We start from the raw sequence: 15,547 nt of genomic DNA, 5'->3' as shown, positions 1-15,547 counted from the left end.
AAATAAATAAAAGCAAAAAGAAGTTTTTTCTCAAATGTACATGTAAGTGATAATTTACCACCAGACCACAGGGCCCAAAAATGAAGTCTTTCTTGTGCTAGTGTTTTCCTTCTGTTACTTCCCTGTTAAGTAACTGAGAACTGTTTCCACATCCTTTGGACTTGCTTTCAAGGATTCTTGATCTCATGTTCTCTGTAATCCTTGCTCATTTATTTATTTTTATCATTTTGATTTTGTTTTTCTCTTTTATATTTGCTCATTTTGTTGTCTTTTGTACATTGGTTGTTTGTCCGTCTTGTTCTCTGCTGCTTTTCAATGATTGTATTTGTTTCTTTGTGCTTACTGTGAATGCTTGCATGAAAATGAATCTCAGGGTTGTATATGGTGACATATATGTACTTTCATAGTAAATTTACTTTGAACTTTGAGAAGCAATTTAACTTGATGCCAGACAGCCACTTTCCCTGTGGTTCAACCTTACAGAAATATCATTTATCGAACTTTTCATACAAAAATGAGTCTTTGTTTAAAAAGTGATGGTTTGTTTTGTGCTTGTGGATTGTTTCAGGACTGCCAGTGGAAGAATTTACTGCATTTATTGTACTGCATTGTCCCTCCGCAGCCAGGTACTGCCGTGCAGTTAGGTGTGGTAAGTGGAGTCTACTGCTGTCAAGTTAGTTCTGAACCTTCATGTCGAAACTCTCTTCTCACTGCCCTAGTAGGTAGGTCTCAGCATTTTAGATGCCACTTACAGATGGTGGGATTATTGTATGGAAAGGAATGAAGGGAGGTCTATACAGGACAGGATGCCGGGAGATGAGAGAATATCCAGAGGCCTCAATTTATTAGAGTCTGAGACTTGATGCAGAATTTTGGGCTCTTGTGTATTTTAACATGCTATTCATCTATATTCTACCTTGTGTAATTCATATACTAACAGAATAGGATTTGCTTTCTATATATGCATGCGGTCGGGGTCGACCATGGATGTTTGACCATGTTGGAGTCAATACACAAGCTAGTACGCAAGACAGGGCAGTAAGATATGGAGGGCAGACTGTTGCCCCTGCAGCAGGCTCCCCCTCTCCACGCAGCTGATGAACCTAAAGGAATGGCAGAGACCAATATAGTTTGGCACCAGCAGCATTGCAGGAGTTGCCAGTCAGCGTTGAACTTAATGCAGGATTGCCTTAGGGACTCCAGCTCCAGTTTTTTCCTCGGGGTTTGTTCCCGAAGCCTTCCCTGTGAGTGGGTATAGCCACAAGGCAGTGGAAGTTTGAGATCAGAATTTTCCTTCTCCTAGATGAACTGCCAACCACGGCTAACAGGCCCTATCTGCCTGAAGCGACTGGTTTTTAGACACCAGTAATCGCCTTTGTCCCTTCTCCTGTCAGTAGAAATTATTCTGTTGAGCTTACTAGCTAAGCCACACATGAAGGCCGGGAGCTGGACTTGGTTGTCAGAGGCTATTTGAGACGCACCCCATTGATAGCATTTAATAGGTAATGGGAGCTTATCCCCATAAACCCTCCCCACCTGGCTATGACAACCCTATGGAACCAGTTCCTTCTTACTTCATAAATCATTGAATAGATTTATGTGTTAGAAAACACCATGGGTTTCATAATTATTTATTCACTTGTAAAATAAGAAATAATTATAAAATGTGGTAATGACCTTGCTTCACAAAAACCTACATTACTTAATGTAAAAATTTTCCCATTTAGAACTTTTAGAGTTCACCACCTGTGACATACTCTCTGCACAGACTGACATGAATCTAAACATCCTATATCATCCATTACATTCCTGCGCAGTGATAACTGTGCAGTTGATGTTGAGCAGTTCCTGCTCCAAAGTTAATCGACAGGTAGTGCTTGCTTGTCCTTGCCCGGGTCATTGGCTGGTCTTGGAGATGACCCAGCTCACCAAGCCGAGCTCTATAGACTTGGCGCTCCTGTCTGGCCTAAAGAGCAATTTGTCTTGGAGGCACTGTGGTCCAAAGGGATAGCTCAGCTCACTTCAGCCATCTCATTCAAAAAGAATGCTTCTGGTCTGCCCTCTGCTTACACATTTCATGGGCGATGGAGCAGGAAAGCATATCAAAGAACAGCTTACGGACGTCTTTCTTTCCTTTAGCTGTTCAGTTGCTGTGGGAGCATTCAAACTGAGCAGCCAGGCAGTTGAAATGGAAAGAGATGAAAAAAAAAGCGGTTTAACATTTTTGAAGCATTGTTTGTTCAAGCTTGGGATTGAATCCAAATCAGGAGATGGTATTTCTGAGGATCCAAAAAATGATGAAGAACCTTTGCAATTCAGTTTGCGGAGATGCCAAATCTGGTGCCTTTCAAGCAGAAGATCCAGGCCAATTGTAGTTGATAGCATTAAACTGAAAGGCACCCTGATGGAAATATGGTTTTACATTTGTACAACTTTGTTTGAAGTAGCAAATTTTGGCTGCAACTGAAGCCTAGCAGATGTAATATAGTGCATTATATTTTTATATATTCACCCAAGCTTGTATTTTCACTGACAGCGCTATCATTATACCGTGGGAACAGCTGTAATGTTGAGATTTTTCATATGCAGAGTTTAATGACGAAATCCTGTAGTTACTGTAGATGGTTCATCCCTCGACAAGCTGACTGGTTCAGCAGCATTGTAAGTCCTATACCAGATAGGTGAGGGAGGAGAAATGAAAAGGTCTTGCTGTAAAAGAGAAATCTAAAAACATAATGCAATGTTGCATTGAAAGTGTTTATTTTATAGTGCCCAGTGAACTTAATCACTGCAGATCAAGTTCCCTCCCTGTAGAAAAATAATGCTTGTCAAAGCAATCCCCCAATCAGTCTAACACAAAAGGCTGGATTTCCCAGCTTTTAACATTTCTATTATTTTATCTTCTTCCTTACTCTTGTGTAAGAAACAATTTTTATTTAGCTAGTATACTATCTGGTTGGCTATGATATCATAATTATGAGATGCAGGGCCCCCTTTGAACTGCCCCTTGACAACAGCAGATGTCAGAATAATGACGTCCATGCCTCAGGTGTATGTGGGCAACATTTATGAAATTCAGCAGTGGTTCCTGTACATTTCAATGCACATAATCTGTGGCTTTATACATTGGGTCTCAGGAACTACTGTCAGTGGTTCCACACAGTCAGTTCTGTTAATTTAACTAAATGACCACTAAAGCTCTGCAAGCTTTCATTTTAATTTTGACTTCTTGGTATGGCTTAAGTACCAATTATATTAAAGCAGATGACCCTTAAACACATTCTGCGAACATTATGTTTTGCAACTCCAAAAACTGATGGAAAGAAAAACACGAGAGTTGGGAATAATGTGTCTGCTTAGTTTTACTTTCAGTGAGTCATGCACTTAGGATGTGTGGCGTAATGATGTGTGCCATTCACGTAAAAGTACTTTTACATATAAATTGTAGAGAATTATGTAAACAACAATGCTTAATTGAACAATATATTTACAATATTACTCAAATATTACTGAAATATTAAATACACAATAATGATGTTATGAAAACGGGACTAAAATCTTTTTTTTCTTTTGGCAGCATTTGTACTTTACTCCACCTAATAACCAGGAACTTCCTAGCATACCAGAAAATGTAAGTGTATATATTACTCAATGGGTGAAATGATATTAGAACATCCATTTGTAATGGATCATGAAGCATGCAGGCTGGGCAAGTAATGGATTTTGGGAGCTGGTCTGCCCAATGAGATTTCTTCTCATGTCCATATCGCCCCCCCCCCCTTGTGCCCCTCTTATCATTCCCCTTTCTCTTCCACCACCACACCCCACCCCCCAACTTCCAAGCATTTCCTGTCCACGTTCTTTCTATTAAAAGCAAGAATGCAATGCTGAGGCTTTATAAGAAATTGGTCAGACTGCACTTGGGTCCCTTATCATAGAAAAGTTGTGCTGGCATTGGAGAGAGTCCAGAGGAGGTTCATGAGAATGACCCTGGTAATGAATGTGTTAACACTCACTGGAGTTTAGAAGAATGAGGGGGGTGAGGTGTCTCATTGATACCTGATGGCCTAGGTAAAGTGGACATGGAGTGGTTGTTTCCAATAGTGGGGAGTCTAGGACCAAAGAGCACAACCTCAGAATAGAAGGATACCCCTTTAGAACAGAGACCAAGTGGTACTTCTGTAGCTAGAAGGTGGTGAAACTGTGGAATTCATTGTCGCAGATGGCTGTGGAGCCAAGTTATTGGGTATTACTTAAAGCAGAAGTTGATGGTTGTTGATTAGTAAGGGCATAAAAGGCTACAGGGAGAAGGCAGGAAAATGGGGTTGAAAGAGATAATAAGCCATGATGGAATGGCAGAGCAGACCTGATGGGCTGAATGGCCTAATTCTGCCCCTGTGTTTTATACTCTGAACATGCTTCTGATGCTATAAGGTCACTAGGTCTCCTTAATAACTGAAAAATCTCAAAAAAAATTGGCCTAATTCTGCCCCTATGGTCTTGTGTTCTTATGGTCTCAATCCTACCTCTTTTCCTGTTCACCTATTTCTTCCAAATATCTCTGCTCCTAGCAACACCTCTTCTCACCTCCTCATCCCCTTTGTCCCATTGCTCCCAGTTCCTTCTTGTACCATCTATTCCACCCTTCTCCATCTCTGCTTGGAGGCACTTTTGGTCCTGCAGAATACTGAATTAATGTTTCCTGGCTGCAGCCCTATCATAAACACAGGAGATTCTGCAGATGCTGGAAATCCAGTACAACACTCACAAAATGCTGGAGGGACTCAGCAGGTCAGAGAGCATCTATGTAGAGGAATAAACAGTCAATGTTTGGGACTGAGACCCTTCATTGGGATATTTACAGATAAATCAGCTTCCTATTCCTGTCAGTCTCCACTAGAAGTTACTCTATTGTAGATTTCTGTCATTGTTATCTGCTAAGGTGGTTCCATGGTGGCGTAGCAGTTAGTGCAATGCTATTATAACTTGGGGTGTTCTGATGTTTTGAGTTCAATTCTGGCACTGTCTGCAAGGAGCCTGTATGTCCTCCCTGTAGAAGACATGGGTCTCCTCTGGGTGCTCCATTTTCCTCCCCCAGTCCAAAGACGTACCGGTTTGTAGGTTAATTGATCATTGCAAATTGTCCTGTTATTAGGCTAGGGTTAAATTGGTGGGTTGCTGGTGATGCTGCTTGCTGGGCTGGAAGGGCCTTTTCTGTGCTGTATCTCTAAATAAAAAATAAATAGGATATCAGTTGCTACTTGGAACATTTGCTTTTGTTTATTCAAAAAGGAACCAGCTAGCAAGATTTGGGTCTTTAATGGGAACACATGCAGGTAGTGACAATAACAAATGTGCATTGTCTTATCAAGCCCTCAGCCACAGGAGAATGAAAGATATGGTTAGGGTGGAGGAAGAATATTTCAACTTGAACAGTGCCGAAACTAGGAAATCTCAGTACAGCCGGACTATACAACATCTGTCAGATACCAGCCATTCACAGAATGAATAGCCCTATATTGGTGACCATACTGGATTCAAATACCAGTTTGTAGAGTTTTGATTATTTTATCTTTTTTAAGCTTTAATGCATGCTTCATATTTACTGTTTTTACACTTGTGATGTTAAGCTGATTGCTGATAATATCTGCAACATTCTTGATTTGCAATATATATCCAAGTATTCCAATGACTTCAAAGGTGGCTATGTAGGGCGCATCTGTGAAGGCACACAGAACAATTCCATTCCCTCACTGATTTTCCGTTCTCACAGCATTCCTGTCAACTCCCCTCAGAATCACTGACACTCTGGGGGAACATCACTTAACCTACTAACCCATGTGCCTATGTTATTGTGGGAGGAAATCCGAGCACCAGCAGGAAATACGCATGGTTAGAGGGTGAACGTATGAACTCCATGAAGACAACATTGGTGGTTAGTTATTGTAAGTAGTTTTGGGCCACTAATCTATGAAATAATGTGCTGCTCTTGGAGAGGGTCCAGTGGAGGTTCTTGAGAATTATCTTGGGAATGAAGAATGAAGAACGTTTGACGGCTCTGAGCCTGTACTTGCTGGAATATTTATTGAATTTACAGAATTTATTGAATATTGAAAGGCCTAGGTAGAAAAGATGTTGAGAAAATGTTTCCTGTAGTGGGGGAGTATAGGACCAAAGGACACAGCATTAGAATAGAGTGATGTCCCTTTAGAATAAAGACAAGAAAGAATTCCGTTATCCAGATGGTGATGAATCTGTGGAATTCTTTGCCACAGACTGCTGTGGAAGCCAACTCATTGGGTATATTTAAAGTGGGGGTTCATAGGTTCTTCATTATTCAGGGTGTCAAAGGTTATGGGAAAAGGCAGGAGTTTGGAGCTGAGAGGGAATATAGATCAGCCGTGATCGAATGGCAGAGCTGATTGGATAAACTGAATGGCCTAATTCTGCTCCTATGTCTTATGGTCAGGATTGAACTCGGGTGTCTGGAGCTGCAAGCGGCAGGTCTGTTAGCTGTGGCATGTAGCAGCATTGGTATACATATATAAAAAACCTGTCTTATCAATGTGATAACAGGAAGTTAGTAATGCTTAATTTACTGTTAATAAACTATTGCAGACAAATTAAAACATTTTGGGGGTAAATCTATTCTGAAATCATTCTTAAAATTTGAATGACAACTATGGTCAATACATTCGAGAGTAAAGTAATAGCTTTGTAGATATATTCAGAGGATTTTGTCATGAAGAATTGTGCTGGCAGTTTGTAGTGAGATAAAGCCAGCAGCATCAAACATTGCAAAAATAGGCAGCAATTATTACTGGCATTGAGACGTGTACGCAGAGTATGACTCCCAGTGTTGGCACTGTTGTCAGCTGTTCCTCGATTGGTACCTGAGTCATTTCACCATACGTGCTTTCCTTTCACAAAACCATGCTGACTTTCCTGACTATGTTGCAGGATTTTTCCAAGTGCCTTGTTGTAATTCCTTTAACAACAATTTCCTAAAACGTGCTTCCTAAGTATCATGTATGCAACAGTACTGGGTCCAGGTACCACATTGTTCTGCAAGTAAGACACAGGAGCAGAATTAGGCCATTCAGCCCATTGAGCCTGCTCTGCCATTCCATCATGGCTGATTCATTATCCCTTTCAACCCCATTTTTCTGCCCTCTCCCCTTGTTTCTGAATGTCTATTTGTTCTCATTGTTTAACTGTTTTGAATGTTATATGCATTCTAATGCAGAGCCTTGGGATTTTTTTTGACTTTTTATTGTTTTTGTAATCCCAGGTTTAATTCTTAGACTTATACACTCTATTGCTTCTTGTTTATGCTTTTCCTCTCAGTACCCTTTGCATTGTTCCATTGCTCTTCAGATTTGCCCATCTTTGCAACCATGATCCTATACCCTCCCACCCCAAATCTCCGTCTGCCTAGTTCACTTAAAACTTCTTGCTACCTGGTTGAGTGGGTTGCTAGAACACTGGTTGTTCCATGGTTCAGGTGTAGAAACTGGTACGGCTCCCAATTTCCCCATTTTGCTGCCAATGATGCATGTTCCAGAGTAGCCCACACCTAGCACACCGTGTGCCCATTTAGAGCATTCAGTGTTTCTATTTATAAAAGAAAAAAATGACAGGAAACCATTTGCAAAAAAATTGTGAGATAAGGTTTGTAATTTGTTCCAGTAATAGATGATGCACTTTGAAAGGTAATAAACTGGTCATGGACTGACAAGAAGTGGGAATAAGAAGTAGAATTAAAATAGGTGGCCGCTACGAAATCCAGTCTTTTATGGCGGACTGAGTGAAGGTCCTCGATGAAGGGGTCTACCAGTCTATGTAGGGCCTCATCAATGTAGAGGAGGCCTCACTGGGAGCCCTAACAGACTATCGAAGCAATCCCCCTGCTGAATTTCCCAGTGACCCCCTTTTTTCAATCCACTTCCCATTCCCATTCAAACATGTTGGTCAGTGGCTTTCACCATTGTTATAATGAGGCCACTCTCAGGTTTGAGGAGCAACAACTCATGATTTATTCCAGTCATACATTCATTGGCCACTTTATTAGGTATCTCCTGTGTCTGATAAAGTGGTCACTGAGTGTATTTCTGTATGTTCTCTATGTTCATGGTCTTCTGCTGCTGTAGCCCATCCACTTCATGGTTTGATGTGTTGTGCGGTTAGAGATGCTCTTCTGCACAGCACTGTTGTAACACTTGGTTATTTGAGTTACTGTCACCTTCCTGTCAGCTTGAACCAGTCTGGCCATTCTCCTCTGAACTTTAACAAGGCATTTTCACCCATAAAACTCCACTCACTGGATGTCTTTTCTTCTTTTTCGCACCATTCTCTATAAATTTTAGAGACTGTTGTGCATGAAAATCCCAGGAGATCAGCAGTTTCTAAGATACTCAAACCACCCTGTCTGGCACCAGCAATCGTTCCACAGTCAAAGTCACTTAGATCACATTTCTTTCCCATTCTGATGTTTGGTCTGAACAATAACTGAACCTCTTGACCATGTCTGCATGCTTTTATGCAGTGAGTTGCTACACGTGATCGGCTGATTTAGATATTTGTGTTATGAGCAGGTGTACAGGCGTACCTAATGAAGTAGCCACTGAGTGTAGATAATGCACATTAAATGATATTAAACTGTATTTTCTTTTAGCTGCATTCTCAAATAACTTGAAGAAACCAACAAAGTGGGCTGATAGTTGGAGGAGGTGGAGAGGGTGGACTGATCTGTTATAGTGAATAGATTGCATCAGCAATCTGATGGAGGAACCCAGTCTGTCGAGTAACATCTGTGAAGGGTGGGGTAGTGTGAAGGAATTCTTAATCTTTTGGATCAAACCTCAATAAATATTTTATAAACACAAGTGATTCTGGAAATGCTGGAATTCCAGAACAATACTCACAAAATGCAGCAGGTCAGACATATTCTATGCAAGTGAATAAAGAGTCAACATTTCGAGTGGAGACCCTTCATCGGGTCAGGAATGGAAGGGGGAAGGTGCCAGAATAAGTGAGGGAGGGGAAGGAGGACAAGCTAGCAGGTGATAGGTGAAGCCGGGCGGGTGGAAGAGGGGGATGAAGTAAGAAGCTGGGATGTGATGGCTGGAAAAGATAAAGAGCTGGAGAAGAAGGAAACTGATAGGAGAGTGCATCATGGGAGAAAGGGAAGGAGGAAGGGCAGTAGAGGGAGTTAAGGCAGTTGATGGGTAGGCGAGGAGAAGGAAAAGGGTAAGAGCAGAGACAGATGAAGAATGTTTTCTTGTTTTGTAGAAGATATTATTTTGGAAATGTTATGACAGATTATTATCAGGGTTCAATGTCAATGTGTATAAACAACGTGACACTTTTATCCATGATGCTTGTCCACTCTTCTTTAAATTTTGGTAATGGTTTTCTTTTTCAGAGAAACCTGACAGAGTATTTTGTTGCAGTGGATGTTAACAACATGCTCCATCTTTATGCCAGTATGCTGTATGAGCGGCGAGTACTCATCACCTGCAGCAAGTTAAGCACTGTAAGTAGCATTGACAGCACTGAAATAAAACCTCTCTACCTGTTCTTGCAACCACCATCTCCCAGGGTTTACTACAGCAGATATATAAATATTGTTTGTGTTTTATTGACGCAAGATGCACTTGTTCATAGAAGATGGACACTGAAGCTAATGGAGGATGATTAAGGCAACTCCCTAATTCCAGTCCCAAAATACCAGGGCTCATTAACTCAGGCCTCCTTTGGTCTGGGCCGACCATGAATGTTGCATCCTAGCTGTCCAGATAAGCAAGCCTGAGCAGTACGATATGAAGAGCAAGCTGTTGCCCACGTAGTAAGCTCCACCTCTTCAAGCAACTGATGAATCCGTAGGAACAACGGAGACCCACGCACTTTGGCACCAGCAGCATCACAGAAATTGCCAGTCCATGTAGGACCGCCTTAGGGATTCTAGCTCCGGCTTTTTCTCTTGGGGTTTAGTCCTAAAGCCTTTCCCACAACTGGGTGTAGCTGCAAGGCAATGGAGGTTTAAAATCAGAGTCTTCCTTCTAGGTGAGCTGCTGACTATGGCTGACAAGCCCCATCTGCCCGAAGCGTTCGGTTTTAAGGCACCAGTAACCCGCCTTTGCCCCATCTCCTGTCAGTAGAAACAGTTCCACCGGGCTTAGTAGCTAAGCCGCATGTAAAGACTTGGTTGTCAGAGGCTATTTGAGGCGCGCATCGTGGGAAGCATTTAATAGGTAGCAGGAGTTTGAGCCCATTCCTAGCCCCAGCTATAACAAGCTTAAGGACTTTACCTGCAATATAGATGTATCAGGAAGTTGCTGTGGTGTGTACAAAAAAAACACCATTCAGCAATTATGAAAAAAAGGGTTTATACAAAAATTACATAAGAATTACTGATATGGAATAAAACATGTATATATACATAAACATCATGCACTTACAATGTAAGAAGTATTTTTTTAAATGGTTTAAAATGTTTGCAGTGCAGTACAGTGATAGAAGAGCTGCATCGCGTTCCTGAAGGCTGCACGTTGCTGCTGCCAAGAGATGGCTCCAACCCTGCCTGCTAGAATTCAAACTTGTGCACTGATATTTATGTATTTCCAAGATGTTTAATGAAAGATGGAAATAGGGGATATAAGTAGGTAAGACAGGAGCAGAATTAGGCTACTCGGCCCATCAAGTCTGCTGTGCCATTTGATAAAGGCTGCTTTCTTAACCCTCTCAACCCAATTCTCCTGCCTTTTAGAACAGAGACGAAGAAGAGAATTAATTTAGCTAGATGGCGATGAAACTGTGGAATTCATTACCACAGGTGGCTGTGGAAGCCTAGTCACTGGGTATACTTAAAGTGGAGGTTAGGTAACTCTTGATTAGTAAGGGCATCAAAAGTTACAGGGAGAAGGCAGGGGAATGGGGTTGAGAGGGATAATAAATTAGCCATGATGGAATGGCAGAATGGACAATGGGCTGAATGGCCTGATTCTGCTCCTGTGTTTTTGGTCTTATGATCTCTCTGAAGTTCTGATTCTACATAGTCCTTGGATCTCCTTAATAAGTAAAAAATCTCCGTTCAAGATTGATATTTTATTAATTTGTGTCCACTGGAAGCTTATCTGTGTCAAATCTGTTTGGAGGATATTAAAATTGTACTTTAATCTATTTTAAGCATTAACCTGATTATTTACATCTCTTTTCTGTGCTGTTTTAATGCCTCACTACATTGAGGGAGGCAGTAGCATAGCGGTTACCATAACACTATTACAGCATCAGTGATCAGAGTTCAATTCCCTCTCCTGTCTGTAAAGAGTTTGACTGCACAGGTTTCCTTCTGGTGCTCCAGTTTCCTTCCACATTCCAGAGACATACGGATTGGTAGGTCAATTGGTGATTTGGGTGCAATTCAGTGGCGCAGGCTCATTGGACCAGAAGGACCTGCTACCATGCTGTATCTCTAAAATAACAAAACAAAAGATTAAAGATTCAATATTGTTTAATTTCATTTCCAGCACAAAAGTGTAAGGGAGAACAAAATAATTGTTACTTCGCATCCGATGCAGCTCAAAAGAAAAGCACAATAAGATAAAGAACATAATATAATAAAGCAAAATAAATGTAAGTATATAAGATAGCTTATATATACGTTTGTACATAGATTGACTGTATGTCCATAAAGTGACACTAGTCACAGGAGTGTCTGTACCTAAGGCAACTGACAGGAAATGATAGAGTAATGGTAGTGGGGCATGTGTGGAGTGGTGGGTTAATGGGTGGAGGTGTTTATCAGCCTTACTGCTTGGGGAAAGTAACTGTTTTCCTCCTCCAAAAAAATTGATGCATTCATGTCGGTAAGCGTGGTCTAATTGTAACCCATGAGAATTGCCTTAAATACTGATCAATGGATATTGCTGAAGATCGTAGCAGTTTACTGATTGAAGGAAGGCAGTTTCCTGTTATCACTAAAGTTCCCTGGAGAGAAACCTCTAACAAAATAATAGTACCTTGCGTGAGAATTTCAGAAATCTCGGTGTTTGCACTACTTTAACTTCACTGGTGGAAGTTTGGAAATGCCTTGACATATTGTTGATAGTATTTTTAAAGCAGCGGTTTGGGTAACCATATTCCCAGTGGTCCAAAAGACAGCAGCTGCAACATAGAAACCACCCACACTGATCCCTGTGTACACAAAGATTTTGTTTCTTTGGAGTTGGCTCCAGCTGTTGCTCTGATCACGAGCTTAAGTGTTTGTGTCGTTATGAAAGGTGTAAGTCAGTCTCTCGTGGTGCCTCAAGAATATTGTTGCCACTGAAGAGTGGAGTTTTTCCAAAGAGCGGAGTTCTCTCGCCAGGATGCTCTGCACATGATTGTAGCCCAATGGGCTGCTTTCAAATACAGTGGATTTCTGTTAATTGGGCCATTGGTTAATTGGGGCGCTCGCTTATTTGGGATAACACTTCAAGAACAAAACTAATCAAGAAAATTGCCAGGACTCCCTTTGCTTATTTGGGACACTATGCCCCTTAATTGGGGCAGGAGACTGTTGCTGAACAGGTTCTCACTAGCATAAGTTGTGCACTCTGTTGCAGCCATTATCCCATGCCTAGAGCGAACGGGTTTTAAATAGTGTCACATGTTCAAAAAGCAGTGACTTTTGTCACTGATTGTTGGCAAGAAATAACCAGTAAGGCAATTCTGAACTGTTTGGCTCACTGTAGTTTCAAGCATTCAGGCTTGGAGTTGCCAGAAGTGTCCGGGAGTGAAAATGAAATGATTGCACTACATCAACAAGTTAGGAACTACAAAGAATTTGACGGTATTGCCAATCATCTTGAATGTTACAGTGAAAATGAAGAATAGTTATTGACAGAGGAATTGACTCTGTCAATAACTATTAGGAACTAATACACAGTTTTATAGTATTGTGATATTGGTAGTATTCTAATTTGTTCTGTATTCATTTAAATATTTAAATACATAATTTGTTGCTCAGTTTGTCTTTTTATACCTTTTTTTACTGTTACCGTGAAACTTTGGGTAATTGTGGTAGTTTCATCAGGCCAAAATGTATTGGTCCCAATGTATCCCAATAACTGGAATCCACTGTATTTAAATTTCAAAATTCAAGATTGTTTATTGTCATTCTTCATTGCACTGCTGTGAAGAAGAGTGAGATGGTTGTAACTCTGTATTCAATCCACCATAAAAAACACACCCAGTAAAATAAAGTGTTACATGTCTGGCAACAATGAATATAGAATTGAGTCAGGTTTTATAAACAAATAAACATTTATTAAATTCTGCTCAAAAAAAAAGAAAAGTAAACAAACGACTAACTTAACCGGAAGTTAACTGCTATATGGCAACTCTGGAATAGTTCTTAAAGTGGTAAATGTGAACACGGTCTTAAAAGTGGCAAATGCAAAAGTCCAAGTGTTTTATACAGTCAATTCCTGAAGTAACGAATTCCTCAATGACGGGACGTTGCGGCTAATCCCAGCTGAAATATGCCTTGTCCAAAGGTTTCACGACGAATGAAATAAAAACTGCTTAAAGGAACTGACCTTTTTCTTGGCGAATAACACTGCACAACCCTTTCTGCTCTTGCAGGCAGGGGTTATCTCAGATGCAGGTCACTATTTTCTGAACGAAGATTCAATAAGGTTGATTCTGTATTAAACTGCCAAACGACACCAACTTTACTTGATCCTTCGGGTTCCCGTACTTTGGTAAAGTCTTCACTCTCCAATACGTAGATTTTAAAATTAAATCAAAGATACATCAAACAAAACTGGCAGCGATTGGCAAAACTGCTGGCACAACGATTCTGTACCTTACAGTAGAAAGTAAAACTCCACTTTAAAACGAAACTGAGTCATGAGACAAATACACAGCATAATGGAGTAACTGATGAATTAAACGGTGATGGTTGGCAGAACAGACTTGGTGGGCTGAATGGCCCTCTACTGCTTTTATGACTTTTGGTCTTATAAAAGCAGCCCTATCAAATACAATGTACGAGTAACTGAGCGTGGTCTTGTATACATAAGATTAGCTTATATACAATATAAGAGCAAAGTGTCCACTGCCGGGAGGTATGAGGGTGCAGAGAGGCTGTGGAGAGGAGTGGCTGGTGTATGTAGTGTTGTTGGGGGGGGGGGGGGGGTTGGTGTGGTAGGTTAATAGGTGGAGGTGGTGTTCAGCCTGAAAGCTCAGAAACTGTTTAAAAGTCAAGTTGTTCTAGGATTCTAAGAAAAATCATTTGTGTTTCTTCTACCTAATTGCAATATTCTGGACACATACTGGGACAAAAATGGGGTCAGGGCAAGTTATGATGCCTGCCCAGTGGACTACCATACTTTTCAAGTGTAGCCAACAACCAGAGAGTGCTGGTGTGTGGGTGGAGTTGCTGGGCTGGTTCAAACTGGCTTGGGAACTTAAAAGCAAATTACTCTAAACTTTAAAAACTGGAATAAATAGAGTTAACAACCAGGTAGAGACTATTGGTTGAAAACCCATGTTCACAAATGATCTTCGGAGAAGGAAATCTGCCACCTGAACCTGGTCTGGTTTATACATTACTCCAGACCTACCAAAGTGTGAATTCAGGATTCAAGGTGGTTTATTGTCATTCTTTACTAAACCAGTGCAAAGGAGGACCAAGTGATTGCTAATCTGGATCTGATGCAGCATTTAAGAACACAAAAATGTCCAATAAATAAATATAAAAGTAATCCTATAAAACACTATGTGCAATTAACTGTTCTATACATAGACTGATTGTATGTACATAAGGTGATGCTAGGTAGTGGGGATTGGTGAGGTGGGCTAGTGGCTGGAGGTGTTGATCACCCTGATGGCTTGGTTGAAATGACTGTTTTTGAATCTGATGATCCTGGCATGAATGCTGCATAGACTGTTGGGCCATCCCAATATAAAGGCAACAGCTTTAGAAAGGAAGAAAGATTAACATGCCAAAGCCTTCCTTAATGAGAAGTAATCTTACTGAAAGCCTAAAAGGTAAACTAAGAAATTAACTGCAAAAGATAATAACTTCAATTTCTTTTGGATTTCTTTAAAGATTAGATTTAAAGTTCTAAAGGTTAGATTCAGAGCCTAAAAGGTAAACTAAGAAATTAATTGTTCAAAATTATGACTCTAATATTTTTGGATTTTTTAAAGATTAGATTTAACAATCTGTCCTTAAAAAAAATAGCGCAGTGCAAAGCATTGTTCTGTGACAAATTAGATCAGTGTGGAAAATGCTGAGCAACCCACGAGTGCCTCCACGCTTCTAGCGCCAGCATAGCAAACCCACAATTCGCTAACCCTAGCCTTTCAGTCTTTGAAAACTGGGAGGAAACCGGAGCACCCAGTGAAAGCCCATGCAAACATGGGGGAGAAGTACAAACTCCTTACAGACAGCGGCAGGAATTGACTCCCTGATCTTACAGCTGGTGCTGTAAAGCGTTGCGCTAAACATGCCGCCTGTTTGAACAATATTAACACCCCCCCTCCCCTCCTTACCCAT

At 40.8% G+C, this 15,547-nt stretch overlaps 1 protein-coding gene across 7 annotated transcripts in view; it reads left to right on the top strand.

The window, feature by feature from the left end:
* dennd1a (DENN/MADD domain containing 1A) overlaps positions 1 to 15,547 on the top strand; it is a 618,210-nt gene that overhangs the window by 256,387 nt on the left and 346,276 nt on the right. For all 7 annotated transcript variants that reach the window (XM_073052569.1, XM_073052565.1, XM_073052563.1 and 4 more), the window contains exons 7-9: positions 569 to 649; positions 3,578 to 3,631; positions 9,425 to 9,535. In XM_073052569.1, coding sequence (XP_072908670.1) covers positions 569 to 649; positions 3,578 to 3,631; positions 9,425 to 9,535 — 246 coding nt within the window. The remainder of the gene's footprint in view (positions 1 to 568; positions 650 to 3,577; positions 3,632 to 9,424; positions 9,536 to 15,547) is intronic.

This window comes from Hemitrygon akajei, chromosome 7, assembly GCF_048418815.1.
Source record: "Hemitrygon akajei chromosome 7, sHemAka1.3, whole genome shotgun sequence".
NCBI classification, from domain to species: Eukaryota; Metazoa; Chordata; class Chondrichthyes; order Myliobatiformes; family Dasyatidae; genus Hemitrygon; species Hemitrygon akajei.
Note: the sequence above shows the minus strand (reverse complement) of the source record. Positions and strands in the feature narration are given on the sequence as shown.